At 48.7% G+C, this 20,892-nt stretch overlaps 8 protein-coding genes across 8 annotated transcripts; 4 read left to right on the top strand and 4 right to left on the bottom strand.

Moving 5' to 3' along the window:
• Positions 1-19: 19 nt before the first annotated feature.
• On the bottom strand, positions 20-636 carry F4812DRAFT_457811 (uncharacterized protein; the record flags this gene model as incomplete). Its single annotated transcript, XM_047937245.1, has 3 exons — positions 20-244; positions 360-452; positions 508-636. 3 exons carry the CDS (start codon positions 634-636, stop codon positions 20-22), a joined length of 447 nt encoding a protein of 148 aa, XP_047791588.1.
• Positions 637-3,279: 2,643 nt separating this feature from the next.
• Positions 3,280-4,534, bottom strand: F4812DRAFT_422576 (uncharacterized protein). The gene has a single exon (XM_047933666.1). The coding sequence runs from the start codon at positions 4,182-4,184 to the stop codon at positions 3,771-3,773; it is 414 nt and encodes a 137-aa protein (XP_047791587.1). The 5' UTR covers positions 4,185-4,534; the 3' UTR covers positions 3,280-3,770.
• Positions 4,531-8,177, top strand: F4812DRAFT_422574 (WD40 repeat-like protein). The gene is made up of 3 exons (XM_047933665.1): positions 4,531-5,708; positions 5,804-7,325; positions 7,398-8,177. The coding sequence occupies exons 1-3, from the start codon at positions 5,256-5,258 to the stop codon at positions 7,577-7,579; spliced, it is 2,157 nt and encodes a 718-aa protein (XP_047791586.1). The 5' UTR covers positions 4,531-5,255; the 3' UTR covers positions 7,580-8,177.
• Positions 8,178-9,263: 1,086 nt separating this feature from the next.
• On the top strand, positions 9,264-11,154 carry F4812DRAFT_324123 (mitochondrial carrier). Its single transcript, XM_047931490.1, has 4 exons — positions 9,264-9,801; positions 9,873-9,920; positions 9,998-10,745; positions 10,858-11,154. The coding sequence occupies exons 1-4, from the start codon at positions 9,738-9,740 to the stop codon at positions 11,012-11,014; spliced, it is 1,017 nt and encodes a 338-aa protein (XP_047791585.1). The 5' UTR covers positions 9,264-9,737; the 3' UTR covers positions 11,015-11,154.
• Positions 11,022-12,657, bottom strand: F4812DRAFT_323959 (actin depolymerizing protein). The gene is made up of 3 exons (XM_047931488.1): positions 12,432-12,657; positions 11,755-12,344; positions 11,022-11,695 (listed from the first exon to the last, which is right to left on the bottom strand). Exons 1-3 carry the CDS (start codon positions 12,448-12,450, stop codon positions 11,294-11,296), a joined length of 1,011 nt encoding a protein of 336 aa, XP_047791584.1. The 5' UTR covers positions 12,451-12,657; the 3' UTR covers positions 11,022-11,293.
• On the bottom strand, positions 12,429-15,329 carry F4812DRAFT_323994 (uncharacterized protein). Its single transcript, XM_047931489.1, has one exon. The coding sequence runs from the start codon at positions 14,753-14,755 to the stop codon at positions 12,866-12,868; it is 1,890 nt and encodes a 629-aa protein (XP_047791583.1). The 5' UTR covers positions 14,756-15,329; the 3' UTR covers positions 12,429-12,865.
• On the top strand, positions 15,330-18,203 carry F4812DRAFT_323915 (glycoside hydrolase family 47 protein). The gene is made up of 3 exons (XM_047931487.1): positions 15,330-17,314; positions 17,440-17,681; positions 17,758-18,203. The coding sequence occupies exons 1-3, from the start codon at positions 15,904-15,906 to the stop codon at positions 17,875-17,877; spliced, it is 1,773 nt and encodes a 590-aa protein (XP_047791582.1). The 5' UTR covers positions 15,330-15,903; the 3' UTR covers positions 17,878-18,203.
• On the top strand, positions 18,135-20,653 carry F4812DRAFT_323890 (glycoside hydrolase family 32 protein). Its single transcript, XM_047931486.1, has 2 exons — positions 18,135-20,280; positions 20,373-20,653. The coding sequence occupies exons 1-2, from the start codon at positions 18,530-18,532 to the stop codon at positions 20,497-20,499; spliced, it is 1,878 nt and encodes a 625-aa protein (XP_047791581.1). The 5' UTR covers positions 18,135-18,529; the 3' UTR covers positions 20,500-20,653.
• The last annotated feature ends 239 nt before the right edge of the window (positions 20,654-20,892 follow it).

Here is a 20,892-nt window from a genome sequence, read left to right as displayed (position 1 = left end):
ATTCCAACACGAACCCATCTTACAAGACGGCGGTGATCGAAGTCACAGGCACCTCAAATGAGGTAGAGCTAGACGGGAACTCAACGGAGCCGGAGGCGTTGTATCGAGTCTCGCCCTCGTTCCATACGTGGAATACAGTGAGCTTAACACCGTCAGGCGTAGAGGCCTCTTCCCACAGCGACTCCACATATGAGCCGGCAGCCAGATCGGTCACGGCCTTGCAGTTGGGAGTGCCATCCTGCTCCTATAGCATAGGTAGATAAGTTAGAAACAATACTTTAGAAGGTTGCCAAGTCTTCCCGGTGAAGAATTCCGAAGACGCAGCTAACTATAAGAAAAGAACGATGAAAAGCACGTACAGCAGAGAGAGGATTGCAAATGGCGTTGAATGCCGGAGCATTTCCGTAGTATCCTGCAGGGGCGTTGATGTTGAAAGATGCAGTGCAGCCGCCCTATATCATCAGTCAGTGGACGTTAATAGGGCAGTGTTCTTTTCGAGCTACTTACTGGGTGGAAGCACTTCATCTCGAAGTTGTCGGCAGGCCAGGTAGCATAAACCTCGCGGGCGGCAATGTCGGGAACAGCCACGACGGAGGCAGCAAGGGCGGAAACAATCGCAACAACTGAGGCGTGCATACTGGCGAGTTGAGGGTTGATAGATATTTGCTGTGGTTGAATGATTGACTGGACTGTGGAAGATATCGTGAACTCGTCTGTGGTGTGGAATTATATTAACCTGAGAGGAGGTGCCGGTAGCTCTCTTATATAGAGAACCTTAGAGTCGATATCCAAAGGTACCCTTGTATAGATCTTGAAGTTATCTCGGTCTATCACCATGGCCATGTCATGGCGGTGACGCTCTTCCTCGTACCATGTTAATGAAATCTCAGCCCAACATCAGAACTCCGCGGTGATGAACGTGAAGCTTTCCAGAATAGGCATTGTTAGGCTACTTCATAATGATTCTCCAGTACAAATATCTTCATCCATCTTTTATGTTGGAGCGAGAATAGAAACTTAAAGCTCGGGCGGAGCTTGGCATAACAAAAGACCTCAAGGGTATCAATTAATGATACGAACCACTATGTAACATGGCGCATCGCAACGTGGCTTGTTCCGACTCGGCACCGGTGCTGTTGACCTCGAAAATATGATAAACTCGTGTAAAGCTTTGAATGAATTTGGTAGTGCTTGGTAAAAGGTACCCAAGGCTCATTGGCTCGGCATTTGAAGCAAGGTAAGAAGGAATTTCGTAATCTGGGGAAATCATTTCCTTTCTAGTCTTGATTTTTTTCATTTGTTATGTTGGATTAGGGAAATAATTATAAATATTGACTTTGCTGCCGCTATATTTAATAAATGTAGACAGGGGTTCAATGCGCGATAGATTCAGCCTCGGTTTTAATAAGGCTGTTCGCCCCAACAGGATCAGCTCAGCATCGCTGTCGTAGCGGTCCATTCCAAGAGAAGATCCATTTAGACCCAGTCGCCCAAGTAGATACATACGATCGACCAAGCTGCTGCGATCCTTCGTATATCTCCAGTCAAAGCAAGATCAACTAACAACTTAGTGGCGCCACCAAGTTTATCTCCTCTCAAGTTCCTTATTGATAATAACTAATAGCTTCGGTAATGCTTTCCAAGTAGATATATTCATAAATATGATACACTGACATTTGTTCACCTTTTTACGCAGCCATGCCCGTAGCTATGCAAACCAACAAGAACATGTGCGAATTTCGATTTAAATCATGAATTATAGCGCTGATGCAGTTTCAAAGGATGGTGGCAAGTCGGCAGACGAAAGATAGCCTATTAGTTACGAAGAGTGGGTCAATTGGAAAATGTTGGAGTCAGGAAAAGGGGCTGAAGAATGACAAAAGGGCATATGAATCGACGATCATTACAATCATATCGGAGAAATGTTCAAGTTAAGTTGAAGAGAACTAAATCTTTCTCCGGTTTGATGAGAAGTAGGAATTGAGATCTAACATTAGGTTGTGCACCAACGTAACGTCGTATGGGTAAACTTCTGACCCCACAGGAACCCATGCTAGAGGAATGGCAGGTTGACTTCGCCAACTGCGGCGTATTGAAGAATTACCCTGGTAATCTAGTTGAATTAAGCTGCGTGGGGCTTGCCAAAGACGGAATCAGGTACCCGTCCCTCCTACATCTCGACTGGGATGTCTGGCAATAGATAGACAATTCCTACTAGTGTGCATAGCCAACGCAAGTTTTAGGATATTTATAAATAAGCCTGACCTACTAGTAGAGTGCCAGAATAATAAGAGTCAGTATATGATTGTGTCAGGTGTGTGTGCATGACTGGGGCTAAAATATCTCCGAGAGGCAATTCTAGTTGCTCTGAAGGATAGCGCCAGCCACGTTCGCGAAGTAGCAGTATATATAGGGGCGCTGTGCGCCATCGTAGATGCTTGGAAGGCCAAGCGCTAATAGATCACTCTACTGCACTGTTACTGTTTGTAGTATTCGCTCTGTGTATGACAACCATCACGGGATTATTCTGACAGATTGGGACTAGTTGTCACAAGAACCAACAACTCTCACCTTGAAAAGAAGAGGGTTTATTGCAGAAATCGGTGGCTTTATAATGCCTCAAGTTTGCATTCAAGTAGGCCCGGAACATCTTTTTGAGATAGGTATAACCTACAAGATCGTTTGTAGCAAGCCTGTTAATATAACACTATAGTTGAGGATAAAGACTTATATCAGATACCGCGTCATTTGTTAACAGTTAGTCCAGATATGTCATCCCCCTTTACGAAGCCTATCGACTAGTTCGAAATTCATGACGTCTTTCTAGATCATGCTTAGTAAAAGTAGTTGAGGAGGGATATGGGGTATAGTTCATCTTGTTTTTGATCCATTCGTTGCAGGACTTTCTCTGCAGATACGAAACAGCCTACCTACCTCATATCCTAGGCATGTTTATACCAAGAGTCAGGAGTCTGCCGGTTTAGCGAAAGGGATCTTTGTATTCGGAGACGGCGTAAATCGACGGTGGTGATAGAGAACAAGGTATCATTGGTATTGCCATTCGCCTACAGAAAACAGGGTCCCTAATATATTAAGTCGAAGCACTATATGATGTCCCGATGTCAGGCTATGACCGGTGATCTAGTAACGCCTGATCTTCTATCCTCTTGCGAGGGGGCTGGCTACCCTTTATATGGACGGTAGAGCCCAGCTCTACCCAGTCTATCCCCATATCCCCACATATCCCCGACAGAAACATACACCCATTATGTATTCCCGGTCTCGACTTGAGTTTGAAACTTAGTGAAGACTAGTTTCTCTTATTTTAAATAATGGCATCATCCGTCGACCTCATATATCGCATAGTGGTTATAGAATCAAAGCACCTATTATACCAACTATACCCTCCACGAAAGAGTTTTCATTAGGTACATGTCAAATATACTTAATGTATATTAAACGTAGTTCATAACGTAGCATACGACAAGGAGGGTTCGGGTTTATTGGCTAGTCAATTCAAGAAATACCTGACACTAGCATAATACTGTGACTTACTGAAATATCTACCTGAAAGAAAGTAGCCAGTGTTGCTGTATTTATATTCCACTTATTAAGGGGTATACCAATTATTAACGGAATGTTGTTATAATATAAGTTGTGATTTTGTGTGATTGAGCTACGACGATTCCAGATATCGAAATAGGGGGTTTGCAATATTGAAAAGGGCCCCACGGTCTTAAGAGAGCTGAATGGTATCATTTAATTAATTATTACATAAATACGAAAGAGAATATAGAAAAGAAATATAGCACGCTATAGACTGATTGCGTGCTCAGGGGCAAGGTCGAGGTCGAGGTCGACAATACCATGTAGTTAGGTACCTGACTTAGATACATGTCCAATCTTGTACCTAGATTGAATGTTACGATGTATATTACGGGACGGCAGTGGCGGAGTGGCTGAATCCTGCTGGTGATATATTGTATTGTTACGCAAACGACGAAAGATCTCGTGAAAATGGCGAAATCAAGCCACAGGGGGCTGGCGGCTGTCGGAGTCCCGTAGATAAGAAAGTATGTCGGACAAGGTATGGTTATCAAATTTTTTATGACCTTTTCGGCCTTTTTGGAGCTCCGGCCATCAAGGTACCTATGACGTCTAATTTCATGACGCAAGAGCCTCATTAAGCCATGGCTAGATGCAATTCTCGTCCTGAGTCAGCAAGAGGTCGATATATCCAATTCAGGACAAGTGCTTGAAAAAGAAGATGAAACGAGAAATAAGGTAGACTGCCCTACGTAGGCTGGTAAGGTGCATTGGTACCTACTAATGCATCTGAAGGGCTTCAGGTACCGGACTAAGGTCTATTTTAAGGAGCACCTACCCCAGACCCCACCATGCTATTCCTATTTAGGTAAGTTGCTCAGTTATCAAAGTCCCGACAGCCGTGGTGGGGCCCGGTACTTCGGAAGGTTATCGGTCTAGTAAATGTCGCCATTCGGGCCCCAAAGCACTGCAAAGGTGAACAAAGCAAGACCTAATATTTTGGCACTGGCTTTGGCGGCTGGCTGGCTCTTAGGGGACAATCACCACTTTTTTTTTTTTTGACCGCTTCGAAGAGCCAACCAGTTAGACCAGCCAGGACCAGCCAGAGCCAAACCATTGGAAACAAGGGAAGCCAAAAGGAATCACGGGAACCAAGTCAATGCACCTTGGGGCCGATTTCGCCATCTTGCTTTACTTGACGTGCAAATTGCCTTGTCACTCTTTTACGTCGCCGGCTTGTTTTGGTCACCGAGGCCATCGATACTTTTACCTTGCGTTAGGTTTAGACTAGAAGGGAAAGAAGGAAAAAAAGAAGAAAGGAAGAAAAGGAAAAGGGAAACTAAACAGGGTAGAGGGTTAGTACATCGCATCGCATCGCATCGTACCACGCCGTCTACCCATCAACCATCAACCGGCATTGCTTGCTTGTATTGGATCCTGGGGAAATTTGAGTCTTGGGATTTGATCTGCGACATCCCGTCGGTCTACGACAACCGGGCGGACTGGGCGGATAACGAACAGGAAACGAGCGCAGACCTATATCCCATTTTGTATGGTTTATCATCGACCAAGCACGCCATCTCACCGCGTTTCACCGTAGTCCTTACCATACATTCTCCGATGGTGCAATTCGAATAAGATATTACCAGGGCTTTGTCCTTACCCCCGGCCACCAATCTAATTTCCCTCAACTTTCATCATCTATCATCATGGACAACCTACCACCAATACCGATGCCCAACGGCCACGAGCCGACATCAAGACACGATGGTCCCATTTTCCTCCCAGACGACATCCCACTGACAGATCTGAACAATATATCCACCACCACCAACCGACCTCGTTCCCAAAGACAGTCAATATCCGCCGCATCGACCGAACAATCCAAACCGTCAAGGGATAACTGCGACAGACGAAGACCCGAGGACGCAGAAGACTCTTCTCGCCTGCCCAATATGTCCCAACAGCTTATGAGCCAGTCTGTTACTCCCTTTTTAAGGGAACATATCCCGGGATTGTACGCACCTATAGGAAAGCCCGATCTTCCCTCCATGGCCGCCATCAAGACAAAGGACCCCAATAGTAAATACTGTTACCGACACCGGCCGGATTCTAAGTGCCGTAGGGCTGCTGACGAGACCAAGATGGGTCTAATCCAAAGTGTATGATCCTTACCTGCTCCTACTTATATATATATATATATATACCTATATATATATCATCGTTACTTTCCACCGATACTTACACTATTATATAGGAACTCGAAACACTACCTGCTGCCGATCGACAGGCCATTACAAATGTTTGGTCGTTGTTTTCTGCCGCACCCGCAAAGCACCGTGAGCTTATGTTGCAAGGCATCATTACTCAGTGCTGCTTCCCTCAACTGTCTACTGTGTGTCGTGAGGTTCACGAACAACTGAAAATAGATTTTCTCTCTGCTTTACCAACTGAGCTATCCCTGAAAATCCTATGCTACCTTGATTGCTCTTCTCTTTGCAAGGCCGCCCAGGTTAGCAGAAGGTGGAACCAGCTGTCCGGAGACGATATTGTGTGGCATCGCATGTGTGAGCAACATATCGGACGCAAGTGCGAGAAGTGTCAATGGGGTCTTCCCAAGTTAGAGAAGAAACGGCTTAAGGAATGGAAAATCCAACATCAAGCAAACCTCAACAACCAACGGGCGCTGTTGACGAACGGGCAAGATTCTTCTGCCACGACTGTCGTCAAGCGTTCTGCGTCCTCCCTAGAAGATGATGAAAATGACTCCTCGAAGCGACAATGTGTCAACGGTGTCGGCGACCAAGATAAGGCATCAACGGGCACTCAGAAGTTTAGGCCGTGGAAGGACTTGTACCGAGAGAGATACCGCGTTGGATCTAACTGGCGGTATGGTAGGTGTACTATTAAGACCTTTGGCGGACAACACACGAACGGTATAACGGCCTTACAATTCGACGACAACATGCTTGCTACGGGTTCATACGATTCAAGAATCAAGCTCTGGGATATCGAAAAAGGCGAGGTCATCCGGACGCTCGAAGGTCACACGATGGGAATCCGAGCCCTTCAGTTCGACGATAGGATGCTTGTTTCGGCTAGTTTGGACGGCACAGTCAAGATATGGAATTGGCGAACGGGCGCTTGTATCAATACCCTTAACCACCAAGGTGGTGTCATAACTGTACATATGGATGGTGGTCTTCTGGCTTCTGGGTCGATGGACCAGTCCATCAAGATATTCAACTTCAAAACCCAACAGTCGTACGTTCTACGCGGTCATTGCGATTGGGTCAACCATGTTCGCATCGATGTGGCTTCGCGTACCCTTCTCTCCGCCTCCGACGACTGCACTGTAAAGCTATGGGATCTTGACTCCAAAGTTTGTATCAAGACGTTTGAGGGTCATGTCGGACAGGTACAACAAGTTCTTCCGCTCCCAGACGATTACGAATTTGAAGAGGAGACGACCCGAGATGGCGACGCTGCCTCTGTAGCCAGCAACCGCAGTGCTACTCCCCCGGGCGGTTCGTCCTCTCCGTTTCCAAGTACCCAGGATGTTGATGAGGAGCGGGCCATGTATGGTCCCATCTTCCAGAACGACCCTGATCGACCACTACCTCCGCGCTATATGCTTACGGGCTCTCTTGACGCGACTATGAGGCTTTGGGATACGGCAACAGGAAAAAGTCCCCGGACTTTCTTTGGGCACGTAGAAGGTATCTGGGGACTTGCGGCTGACTCTTTGCGATACGTTACTAGTGCCAACGACGCAACAGGTAAGAGCTTGAAACTGAATTTGAAACGATTTTTGAAGCATCCACTAACCTCTTTTTTTTTTATCGTTGTAGTCAAAGTATGGGACGCTCGAACCGGCAAGTGCGAACGAACATTTACTGGCCATGCTGGGCCAGTAACCTGCGTCGGGCTCAGTGATAGCCGGATGGCCAGCGGAGGTGAAGATGGAGAGGTGCGATTATATAGCTTCGAAGGTGAACCTTCAGAAGTTGAGGAGTTCGGCACTCCTGCCTAAGCTATGGCGCATTGCTAGGACGTGTGGTTTTCCCCTGTTCACATCAACACTATTCATCCATTGATTTCATAGCGGATCTGTTTTACGGAAGGCGTTCAAATATACCACTACAGTTAAACCGGTTACAAAGGGACGAAAAATCAGCTGAGCTTGTGGGCGAAGCTTATTTAATGAAAGCTTTACGGTATCCAGGAGGGTCGGCGTCTAATGCTTACAAAAATTTAAGGCGTACTGGATAAGGATCGGGCAACGCAGGGATATGGCGTGCTATAGGGATGGATCTTAGGTGCTTAGGGTTAAGATGGGACACCGTTTATTCAACATGGTCCAACATATTATTTAAGAAAATTATTTTTATCTGATTTGCAATAGTGGAAGGTGATGAAAAGATATGGTTATTATTAGGCAAATAATGTGATCATATCCCACACATATACTGACTGCTGTATGTTGCATGTGAGGAGAGTTGTACATAGACTACATACCTACTTATTTTATAAGTGGCGGTTTTCTACATCCCGCGGCTGAAGCTGACATATACCCAGCTTCAAAAGGTTTCCTTTACGGTATCGGGTGAATGACTGTCTCAAAAGGCTCGGCCCAGAGCAAGTAACATTCCAGTTGTATATCTAACCTCGGCAAGTGAAGGATTAACTATGTCGATAGACTCCAAAAGTATTGCTGCTATGTAGAGCCTCAAAGAACTAAAGACTACAAGTGACACCAAATAGCATCTCTTACCCGGTAGTATCCGATATGGACCACAAGGTCTAACTCATCTACGCCGCTACGTAAGTTCTTGGTACGTACCTAGGTATCATTGTGGGATGAATCCTTGTCAAGTCTGGTTGCCCCAGGGGCCCAAGCCTTTCCCCCCCGCAAAATCACAAGCTCGGCTCTCAGTCGGTAAACAGATCCTTTTTCGACGTCACAGCTAAGGATCACAGGCCGGAGCTTGTCAACATTCCAGCTGTCGGGTTAAGAGAATTCGAATCTGGAAAAAGCGAAATTTTACGGTAAAAGAATACCCTTGGTATTTGTTGATTGACCAATAAAAACAGCAATTGGGATGCTTGAAAGCCCTTTCGAAGGGGCTTAGATCCAAACTTCCTGATGGCCGCTAGTTCGTTCAATGGCTAATCCTTTAACAAGAAACTGGAGCTCCGGTTTCCCGAACGAGGGCTGCTCCGGCAGCCCGTTCACACACGCACCTAGACCAGACGAAAGGGGGAAGCGCGCAAACACCCTTACACCCTTACACACTTACACACTTACACATGTTAAGGTTTCTGCTGTCATCACTCGTCGTCGATCTAGCCCCCTCGACCCCACAGCAAAATTACCTTTTTCTACTACAGGTACCTAGTAGCATGCACGCAGCTTAAACCCAAGGGGGTAAGGGGATGGGGGTGATGAAGCACGAGATTCGACGATGGGCGCGTTCGACGTCCCCAGCCGCGGAACTTTTCAAGTAGGCGCTGGATGTATTGTTAGTCACTTGCTTTGCTCGAAGCTCCGGTATGACGGGTTTACCTGTATCCAAGGTAGGTCAGGTCAGCTTGGAGCTCGGCAATGCTTGTACCTGGAGACATCAGGCCTGGCTTTCTTTTATATATGTATATATATACTATGGGTAGGTAGGTACCTCCTACCTACCTAACCTAAGATAAGTACTTAAGATATCCCAGCTTTCGACTTCCTGACTCGGGATCCTTCTTGGAAATTTGGCTGTTCTGCTTCTCCTGTTTCCCATGAGTCATAAGTCTCTTATACGCACAAATACCCCGTACAACTCGTCGGACTTGCTAGCTATCTTGACCTAGTTCCTATAGCAATCCTTCTTTCTTCTTTGTGCGTTGCTATACTCGTAGCTCGAGGTCTCTTCTCTTCTTTTATCCTCTCTCTCTCTCTCTCTCTCTCACGTGTCTGTCTCTTTGAAGCTTGACTACGTATACCAAGTACTTCTTGTCTTTGTTAGCTCCTGTTTTCCCTCGGTAATATACTACTTACTCCATAGCACGTTGGTGACGGCCATCACATGTGGCTATCCTTCCAGAGCGCTCTATAGTGTTTCGACCAATATCAACAACGCAGTCACGAACGGAAGCATATATCAGAATATACTACCTGGGCGCAAGCCCTGGACAGATAAAACATAATGGCGACAAAAGTAGGAGGAAAGGATGGCAAGTCGTCGCCAACCGCAGCGATAAATTTAATCGGTGCGTTCTTGGGTCATACCTGTTCTTGAAATATATTAAATTTCCACCGTGTACTGACAAGCATCGAATAGCTGGAGGTGGAGCAGGCATGATGGAGGCTCTCGTGTGCCATCCTCTCGGTTCGTACTCCCCTCTCGGCCCCCGTTCCCTTTCGCTAACAGCAACCCAATCTCTAATCTCTAATGTCGTCTTTCAGACACGATAAAAGTACGAATGCAGCTCTCGCGCCGAGCCCGACAACCCGGCGCGTCCAAGCGGGGGTTCATCAGGACGGGGGCGGAGATCGTCCGGCGGGAGACGCCGCTGGGGCTGTACAAGGGGCTGGGGGCGGTGCTGACGGGGATCGTGCCCAAGATGGCGATCCGGTTCACGTCATTCGAGGCGTACAAGCAGATGCTGGCGGACTCGGAGTCGCACACGGTGTCCGGGCGATGCACCTTCATCGCGGGCCTCGCGGCGGGCGTGACGGAGGCCGTCGCCGTCGTCACCCCCATGGAGGTCGTCAAGATCCGCCTGCAGGCCCAGCACCACAGCATGGCCGACCCGCTCGACGTGCCCAAGTACCGCAACGCCGCGCACGCGCTGTACACCGTCGTGCGCGAGGAGGGGATCAGCGCGCTGTACCGCGGCGTGAGCCTGACGGCCCTGCGCCAGGGCACCAACCAGGCCGTCAACTTCACCGCGTACACGTATTTCCGGGAGGTGCTGCTGCGGTGGCAGGAGAAGAAGAAGGAGGTGCAAGCGCCGGGAGGCGGGAACGGAGACGGGGGAGCCGCTTCGCTGCCGAGCTGGCAGACTACGCTTATCGGGCTGGTGAGCGGCGCTATGGGCCCGTTGAGTAATGCGCCGATCGACACGATCAAGACGCGGTTGCAGAAGACGCCGGCCGAGGAGGGGGTTTCGGCGTTCAAGAGGATTAGCTTGATTGCGATGGATATGTTTAAGTGAGTTTATTTTCTTCTTCTTCTTCTTCTTCTTCTTCTTCCCCCCCTTCTTCTTTTTTTTAATTCTTATATATTTTTTTAGAGAAAATTATTTGCTAACACGTTGATGTAGACAAGAAGGCTTCCACGCGTTCTACAAGGGCATCACGCCGAGGATAATGCGTGTTGCGCCGGGCCAGGCTGTAACGTTTACCGTGTACGAATTCTTAAAGGATAAGTTGGAGGAGAGCGGACCGAGTCTGTTGTCGGGAAGTAGATACGAAGAATAGGAGAGGATGTATGTATACCTGTCTTGGCGAGTAGGATCATCTAGGTTACTGTGTGCGATATTGTAGTAGCATGGCTACTATGGAGGGGAGATCTCGCGTTGGCCATTTGGAATTTTAATCGTGTTGGTGTCATATTTATATCATATCATATCATATCAGGATATCTAGCGAAATATAATCGCATTGCTTCCTTATCTCCTATAGGTTCTCGCTAATTCCAAGTTCATGTCCGCTAATATACTAGTCGGTCTGATCTAATCAAATTCGTATTGAGATATTTCACCTGCCGGGCCTCTTGGGTCTTCTGAAAGCTGTCTTAACTTCCGCCTCTGGGAACAACTCGGACGTAACGGACTGTTCGGTGATCTCGCTCGGATCCTCGAGCTCGAATTTCTTCTCGACATTAAGTCCAGCCTCTTTCGTAGCCACCTCGAGCACGGCACGCTTCATAAGCGGGTACATCATTCTGAACTTGATAGCTTTGGTAGCTGCGGAAACGGGACATGTGTAAAAGAATAGTATCACGTTCTTCTCTTCTCCTCCGCTCGGGGGTGTAGCTTTGTATCGGAAGAATGTGAAACGAGGCTCGGTGGATGAAATAGTATTGACGAGCTCAGGGATTGTGGAAGGCGAAGATGAGTCTTGTACTAGCTCTACAACTTCGCTCTCGGGATTGATTTTCTGTTATATCTTTATTAGTTCATCATACTCTGAGATCTTAGCGGGTAATAGAAACTTACGAGCATCACTATACTACTTCCATCCTCACGGCTTAGAGCGCTTAGGGCGACCAGCGCATCGGTAGCGACAGGCATGTTCATGGTCTTGCTAAGGTGGATCTCACGAACGCCAGTACCAGCACCCGCTTCGGCCTCAGCTCGTTTGACCGCCCCCAACGACCTCTCCTCTTCCGTTAAAGGTGCCTCGAGCTCGTTATGGCGGTCGTGTTTTTTAAAGCCCTCGGCAGTCAGCTCTTCGGCCATAGTGGTGAAGATAGTCTCGCGGAAGTGATCCGACCCCAGCTCACGCACAAGGGTCAGCCGCGTCGACGCGAACAGCATCTTCTGCCGAACCTTGGCCGTGTCGGGCACATAGGTAACAGCTATTAGGTATGGAGCGGCGTCGTATCTCCGCAAGATGACATAGAGAGGTTCGTCGGGTTTCAGGTAAGGGGACAGCTTGGGTAGGTCGGAATCGAAGTCGGTCGATAGGGAGGACCGCTGAATGGTGGTTGATGGAGTTAGGGATTCGCCGGTGATGGTAACGAGTAGTCCGAACTGTGCTGGGTCGGCTAAGAACTTGTTGAACTGGGTGACCAGCTCTTGGGAGGCTGTTGTTCACGAAAGAGGTAAGCTTAGGTATCTTGGGAAGCTGTTATTCTCAAGTTGAAGAAAAGGGGGTAGTAGTAATATCATACCAGATATTCCGGACTGCATGCTGAGCTTGAGTTGAGACCTTGAAGTCTCGGGATATCGAAGAAGTTGTTTGCAAAGTTCTCTAAATAAGTAGTAGTACGTATGTGAGGTACCTAACCTATAACCTAATGTTGTTATTGGTGACTGGTCTGAGGAGGTTTAAAGGTCTGAAGATGTATTGTACTTAGGTTAGGTACCTAATGTACAGCGAAGAATGTTTAGGGCTGTCCCAGCCTGAAAAGTTGCAAGGATGGCCCCTCTATCAGTCCGTCGCTGTAGCTTCCATGTAATGGCCAGGTGGTGCGGGGTGCGGGGCCTCCATAAGGGCCATTTGTGTTACAGGTACCTAGTATTATCTTAGGCAAGCTCATACCAGGTATGGACCTACATTCTCTCAACTTTTTCACCTCTAAACATGTACACGAAAACAACAACTCTAAATCACCATTTCCTTTCTCGCCCTCCTCTCTCCCCATCCAGACGTATATCCGAACGGAACCCATTTGATAACGCTTTCAATATGAGAAATCAACCCGTTGTCAACCTTGATTAACTGCGGAATCATGTAAGTTCCCGGAACGCGACTTGCTGGCAACAGTGGACCAGGACCGTTGGCAGGTTCATCGACCAGAGCTACGGCCAACGCGACTCCTCTCTTGCTATCTGCAACAAGTATTCGCCCATCACGCACTGTTGTTGTAGTGTTAGAGAGTCCGTTTGGAGTTGATCCTTTCCCCTCCAACTGATCAGCACAAGTCAGATTCCCTTGGCCAAAGTTGTCGCGCCTTATGCATCCTTCAGCAAATGGAACACCCTCGCTCGAATGCTTTTCTAGGCCATCAAAATATGAATTCAATAATTCCGGAGAAATCTCACCATTTGCACTATATTCCTGAAATATGGGATTGAGGAGATTCGTGGTGTTGCCCTCCCACTCGATTGGAAGCGGCGGGCGCATAAGCGTTACCGTCCCTCCACGACTGTCGGCACTCTCTCCACGTACTACGTGGGCTTCGAGTTCCGTTATTTGGCCGTTATCAACCTTTATCCGTAGAGAAAGCACGCCTGGTATATTATGTTCCGTACTGAATCCCCAGTAGCCAGCCGTTCCGCTTTTGGAATCAGATAACACTGCTCCATACTTGTCCGTCCATGAGATTGCTTCCAAGGTCTCCCACAAGCCGTCTCCGAGAGCTACGAATTGGCCATTCTCGGAGTAGCGTATTCCCTTCGCCAAGGGTAAACGCGTATGGTCGTGAATCCTGATCGACATGAGGACATCTCCTATAACATTCTCGAGGCAGACTTGATCGCATGGAATCGGGTACGTGGTGAAGTTTGTGCCGGGCCCGCTAACATCTATAGGCGGAACCTCGGGAAATGCCGCTCGCATGTTGTAGGGAACTTCAATCAGCGTCATCTCGATGCGATAAAGCTTCTCGCCGCGCAAACGGAATGCCTCCATTGCTCTTAACGAACGAGGCGTTTCGAAGTAACGCGGAATTGGTGACGATGTGCCATTCACGCTAGGCAACGATTTCACCGTACCGTTATGATCCAGAGTGGTGACAGCGAACACTGCCTGACGTTCCTCGTCAACTACAGGGAAGTGACGTTCTCGGATCCTTGTGACAAATCCAAGAAATCCAGTCTGGAACTGCTCCTCGCAACTCAGCGAAGCAAACACTGTATCGTTCGAATGACCGTAAGGGTCACCAGTCTTGACGTTGGTCGTTTGAAGACCATCCTCCAGACGATTACATTCCTTATCGAAGAAACTGTAGTCGCCCTTGGGGTCGTTCCCCTGCATGCCGGTGTAATATTTGTTGGTCTGTGAGATCAACTTGTCTCGAGGAATCCGTTCCTCAGGCGGAACAACCTCGAGCCAAACGGCTTCTGGCTGGCCTCGCTCCTCGTAGCGCGCTGCGCCATCGGAATCTCGTGTGATTTGTGATTCAATTTCGCTTATCCTTCCGTCATCTTCCACCTTGAGACGAACAAGGTAAATCGCACCAACGCCATTCTCGGTGATCGTGGTAATGGTCGCGACCTGTCCTGCCTCAGGATCCGAGAACGTGTGGTTGTACTTTCCTAGCGACTCCACGATATGCCATTCTCCGGCGCCAAGTGGTATTATCTGCTCGTTCTCGACATATTTGACGTCTGGGGTTGTTGGCAAACTCGATGGATCGTGGGCTACTAACGCATGGAGGTAGTCCGAGATCAATCCTTCTAAGCAAGACCTCTCACATCGTTCAGCTAGTGTCTTGGGGCTGAGCACTAACACCGACAAACAAGCCCGGATGGCGTTACGAATTATGATCATTATTATTCACTTTTATTGCCTATCCTACACCAGCTTTGCTATTTTCCAGGTCTGACCAACATGCTCTAAGAGTCGGTTAAGAAGTAATTCTCACATTGTGCCCGTATACGTCCTTTCATATGGCGGGAATTCCCCGCAAAGTTGAATGCCGGCAAAATTGATCCCCATACCCTCGGCGCGGGGATCTAGTCCATGGTGCAATTGCTGATCTCTTAGATGACCAGGGGTGGTAGTTATTTTGCCTAAGCCCGCCTTACTTTGTCCATCCATAGGACTTCAGAGCCAGTCCGAAGGAGATGCATGCTTACCAAACTTAAGGTTCATGGTTTCTGAAGTACCTATTCTCTTGAATAGGTACCTAATATAAGGTACCTTGCTTGAATACCTCTCCTCAGACAAACATGTGAATAATTCAAAATCTACGCAACTACAAACCAATTCCTTAGGTAGTCAGTACCTGACGACGGAGGGGCTCGGCTCTAAAGGATACCTATCTAAAGCAAGGTAACGGATCATGAAGCCTTGGCTTGGCATGCAAGTCCTCGTACGATGGACCAAAAAAAAAAAAAAAAACAGCGTTGGTTAATCTTCAGGTAGCAGGACCAGAACTAGAATTGGATGTTTTATTCGGCTTTCTGATATGTCGCCATTTATGATTATTCAACAGGAAATGGGACAGACCGATCCGATGGGTCCTGTGGGTCCAATCGCCTGGTACGGGACGAAGAACGTGGTTCGTGTTCTCCTTGGCGGAGTACCTGTTCCGTGCACCCCCTGACCCCTTAGACCCCCGGCCGGTTGCCGATTCTTATTTCGTAAGAAATGATAAAACTTTATGAAGCTTTATGAATGTTGGAAAATACTTGAAAACGCTTAGAAATAACACTTATTTGGAAGTACTTCGGATCGTGTCTTTAGGGTTGTTATTGTTGAGTTTAAGGATTCCCCCCTTGGCTAAGAAAGAAGGAAATGACACGTTAGAGGTAGTATCGGCAAACAGATCTACCTAACATTACCTACCTAGGTAGGTAGGTAGAAATGCATTCCTGTAAACATGGTTTGATTTCTTGTTGCCTTTTTTTCTTCCTGCGATATCTGCGTTGTTTTAATTTGCTTCCTGCGTCTGGCTACGTAGGTCTTGTATCATAATGCGAATGCATCACCAAATTCGCAAGCATAGACGTACCTTGATACTTCTGGCTGGCGCCCTTGCGATATGGTGGATGTTTTCAGCTTCATTTTCGGGCTTGTGGGCCTCCGAATTCACTAGGCTCGAACGGCACATGAACAGTGATACAACCTCTCTCCCGATCGAATTGAAGCGAAGTAGCTTCGATTGGAGTACCGTCCCATTGCATTATCCCGCCGAGGAAATAACTCCTTTGCCGGCGGGAAAGCCCCGTCGTCTTCCTGTTCAGGCTCAATTCCGTTCCGAGGCGTCTGCCGATAAACGAGTTCGGGAAGCAAGACGCCTCGAGGTGAAGAAAGTCTTCCTCGAGGATTGGGCCGCGTATAAAAAGTACGCGTGGATGAAGGATGCCCTAAAGCCGATCTCTGAGAGTTTCCAGGACCAGTTCAGCGGATGGGCTGCGACTCTAGTCGACTCGCTCGATACCCTATGGATCTTGGGTTTAAGGGAGGAGTTTGACGAGGCGGTCGATGCAGTTTCCAAGATCGACTTTGGTCGGTCAACTTCTTCCAGAGTTAATACTTTTGAGACGAACATTCGCTACTTAGGGGGTCTACTTGCAACGTACGACCTTAGCAAGCGGGATGTCTTACGTGCGAAAGCTGTTGAACTTGGAGACTTGATTTACGTAGCTTTCAACACGGAAAATCGGATGCCTGTGGATTTCATCGATTTTGAAGCTGCCAAGACAGGGAAGCCACTCTCTGTCGAGTTTTCCGTCGTCTCTGCCTCTCCGGGGACGCTGTCCCTTGAGCTAACCAGGCTCTCGCAGCTCACAGGTGACCCCAAATATTACGATGCTGCCGCGAGGGTGATGGACGTCTTCTACAGAGGTCAAAACCAGACTTTAATATCAGGACTGTGGCCCACGTACGTCTCTATGAGGACCCAGGACGTTGTAACGGGGAACTCGTACACTCTTGCCGGATCTGCTGATAGCTTATACGAGTATCTTCCCAAGGAGTATGCTCTCCTGGGAGGCACGGAGCCGAAGTACGAGATGATGTCTAAGGGGTTCCTAGAGGCTGCTAAGACAAACCTGCTCTTTAGACCCATGGTGCCTAATAACATGGAGATGCTTATCGCTAGTAGTGCCAGTGTATCCGCATCGGGCGAGGTAACCTTAGACGAAGAAACTGAGCATCTTGCTTGCTACCTTGGCGGTATTTATGCGCTGAGTGGGAAGCTGTTTGATAACCCAGGATACATTAATATTGGCGCAAAGTTGACGCTCGGCTGCGTGTACGGGTATCGAGCGTTTCCGACGGGGATGATGCCCGAACGGCTGAATATGGTAGCTTGCAAGTCGTTTGACGACTGCGAGTGGGACAAGAAAAGGTTTGACGAGGAGAAGCAGAAAAGACCCGAGTGTAAGTTGGAGCACTAGATCTCTCCTTGGCCCTCCCTCTCTTCTCTCGTAGTACTCCTCGAAGTAGTCAACTTGAATTTATGCCATCGTCTATTAACCAACGTCTGCTGACTTTCGATGTTGTAGGGAAGGACCATCTTCCTCTTGGGTTTACCACTGCCAAGGACCCTCGGTATATCCTAAGACCAGAGACGATAGAGAGCGTGTTCGTCATGCATCGCCTCACTGGCAACACAGTTTGGCAAGACATAGGATGGGATATGTTCACCGCCATCGCCAACGGAACTAAGACCGATCGGGGGACTCACGCGGCCGTAAAGGACGTGACCCGCATGGCGGATGAATTGCCGAAAGAGGACTATATGGAGGTAAGTATGGACGTGCGCTTTTTTTTTTTTTTTTTTTTTCCCTCCCGAGTACCGTAGTACTGACCCCTGAGTACAGAGTTTTTGGTTCGCAGAGACGTTGAAATACTTTTACCTGCTCTTCTCGACCCCTGATGTCATTAATCTCGACGACTATGTGCTCAATACCGAAGCACATCCTTTCCTCAGGCCAAAATAATCACGCCATGTTCAGTAATCTGTAAATATGTACGTTGTATATAGGTACCTACCCATGTATATTTGGTGTTCCAGGCTGTTATATTTCAACCCCTTCACACCCGGAGTGTCCGCTGCAGAAGTGGAACTCATAGCGTCCAGTAACGTATGAGGAACTGGAGATTTGTAACATTCTAGAAAAATTCAACATCTACGATATCGGATTTATGCCGAGATTACCATCGTCATGCTGCGGAGCTGTTTCTTGCCCAGCCCTCAATAGTCTTCTCATGGACTGTTCTAATGGCGAGACTTTAAAGCACTAAGGCATTGGAAAGATGGTGAATAAGACCGAAGCTATATTCATCGTAGTTAGCGTCCGTGCTATCCAGGTGGTTCTCCGCACATCTCTGGCTTCATCCTTGACCCCCCAGAACGGATTTCTCCGCAAACCCCACAACCATCTCCAAATTCCAAGCTTTTCGAGGTCACATCACAACCTCGTAGTGGGAATAATTTACCGGTATTTGACCGATGGGTCGATGAGGTTCGATGGATTGTTGTATAAATACTTGAAATGGCTACGCATGATGGGCTCACTAAGTACCTAACCTAATCACTCAGGACTCAAAGCTCATCTTGACGAAGCCTCATCTTCAGCATCCCAAGACACGATGAAGCTCTCACCAGCTGTTATGGCAGGGTCTCTTGCCGTACGGCAAGGTATAGACTACAATGCGCCACCACCAAACTTGTCAACTCTTCCAGATCGGAGCCTCTTCGACACATGGCGACCCAAAGCACACGTTCTCCCACCAACAGGACATATAGGTGACCCGTGTATGCATTACGCCGATCCTGAAACTGGGCTCTTTCACGTCGGTTGGTTACATCTTGGTGCTGCAGGCGCTACGACCGATGATCTTGTCACGTATCGTGATGTAAACCCGGAAGGGCTGCCGTTCATAGTAGAGGGCGGGAAGAATGACCCGCTCGCGGTGTTTGACGGATCCGTCATCCCCAGCGGTATCGACGGCAAGCCTACTCTCTTATATACATCTGTTAGCTACTTACCGATCCACTTCACCATCCCATACACGCGGGGAAGCGAGACACAATCCCTAGCGGTATCTCGCGACGGAGGCCGCACCTTCGCAAAGCTTGAGCAAGGGCCGGTCATCTCAGGACCACCTTTCGCGGCCAATGTGACAGCCTTCCGCGACCCGTATGTCTTCCAGAGCAGCAAGCTCGACGCCGAACTTGGGAGCGCTCCTGGGACTTGGTACGTCGTCATCTCTGGAGGCATTCATGGAGATGGACCTAGCCAGTTCCTCTACCGGCAGCACGACCCGGAGTTCCAGTACTGGGAAGAACTGGGACAGTGGTGGCACGAGCCGGCCAACACGACCTGGGGCAACGGCAACTGGGCCGGCCGCTGGGGCTTCAACTTCGAGGTCGGCAACGTCTTCAGCTTGGACGAGCAAGGGTACAATGTCGAAGGCGAAATCTTCACGACACTAGGCGTCGAATGGTCGCCGGAGCCAATCGTGCCCCAGTTCACGCAATTCCACGACATGCTCTGGGCAGCTGGCAACATCTCCACCTCTGAAAATGGAACGGTGAAATTCCAACCTACTATGGCTGGGAAGTTTGACTGGGGAAGGTCCGCATATGCCGCTGCCGGCAAGGAGTTGCCCGCGACTTCGAAAGCTTCCCAGAAAAGCGGCGCCCCCGACCGGTTCCTCTCGTACCTCTGGCTCACCGGAGACTTCTACGGGACTCTGCCCTTCCCGACTAATCAGCAGAACTGGACCGGCGCGCTCCTGCTCCCGCGTGAGTTGAGCGTCGGCAAGATCCGCAACGTCGTCGACAACGAGCTCGTGCGCGAGACCGCGTCGTGGCGCGTCGTCTCCACCAACCAATCCGGCGTCGTCGAGCTCGTCACCCTGAAGCAGGAGATCGCGCGCGAGGCCCTGGCTGCCCTGACCAGCAACGCCTCGACGACCGCTACTATCGAGCCGGGCCGCACCCTGAGCGAGCCGGGCGTCGTGCCGTTCCAGAAGGTCCCCGATAGCAAGTTCTACGTGATCACGGCGACGCTGTCCTTCCCCAAGGGTTCCCGCGGGAGCGATTTGCGAGCGGGTTTCCAGATCCTGTCCTCCGATTACGAGAGCACGACCATCTACTACCAGTTCTCCAACGAGTCTATCGTCGTCGACCGCAGCAACTCTAGCGCTGCGGCGAAGACGACTGACGGGATCGATACGACCAATGAGGCGGGTCGGTTACGTCTGTTCGACTTGGCGCAGGATGGCAGTGACGGCCAGCAGGACCAGATCGAAAGCTTGAAGCTGACTATCGTGGTGGATAATGCCATTGTCGAAGTACATGCCAATGAAAGATTCGGGTTAGGCACCTGGGTTCGGTAAGTACCTACTATCTAACCTCAACTCTCCACACCTCCCCCTCCGTATGTTTGATATACGTGGGTGATAAGTTCTAACGTTAGCTTGATAGATCTTGGTATGCTGCTTCGCGAGAAATCCGGTTCTTCCACGACGGTAATGGAGAAGTGACGTTCGGAGATGTGACTGTGCATGAGGGCTTATACGATGCTTGGCCGGAACGGAACGGTAGCAATTAGGTACCTGATCTAGGTAACCTAGAGAACGATAATTAATGGAGGATAGTTGCAACTATAATTCATAATCCAGTAATATTTGCAATATGTGTTTCTTGAATCAATTGATGGTCGTAGCAGATTGACGGGTTAACCCAGTGACTACGGTCATCCATTGATATTGATATGGATAGGAGGTAGTCTGACGATATGACATACATGCTCTGAGAAGAGCTCGTGAGCTTATCAGAAGTATCGGTGTTTCATTTCTCGGAGAAAATTCCGGCACCGAATTTGTCACGGCGACCTACGTGGTAGGGGTCTTGATCCTTTAACCATCAGCCAACTTGACGGTGAGATAGCTTGGTGGAAGTGAGTTCATAGGCAGCAATGCTTGACAAATTATCCCTGGAGACA

This window comes from Daldinia caldariorum (assembly GCF_022478825.1).
Source record: "Daldinia caldariorum strain CBS 122874 unplaced genomic scaffold F4812scaffold_5, whole genome shotgun sequence".
Taxonomy (NCBI): Eukaryota; Fungi; Ascomycota; class Sordariomycetes; order Xylariales; family Hypoxylaceae; genus Daldinia; species Daldinia caldariorum.
The sequence above is the reverse complement of the archived record's forward strand: the minus strand, read 5'-3'. Positions and strand labels throughout refer to the sequence as shown.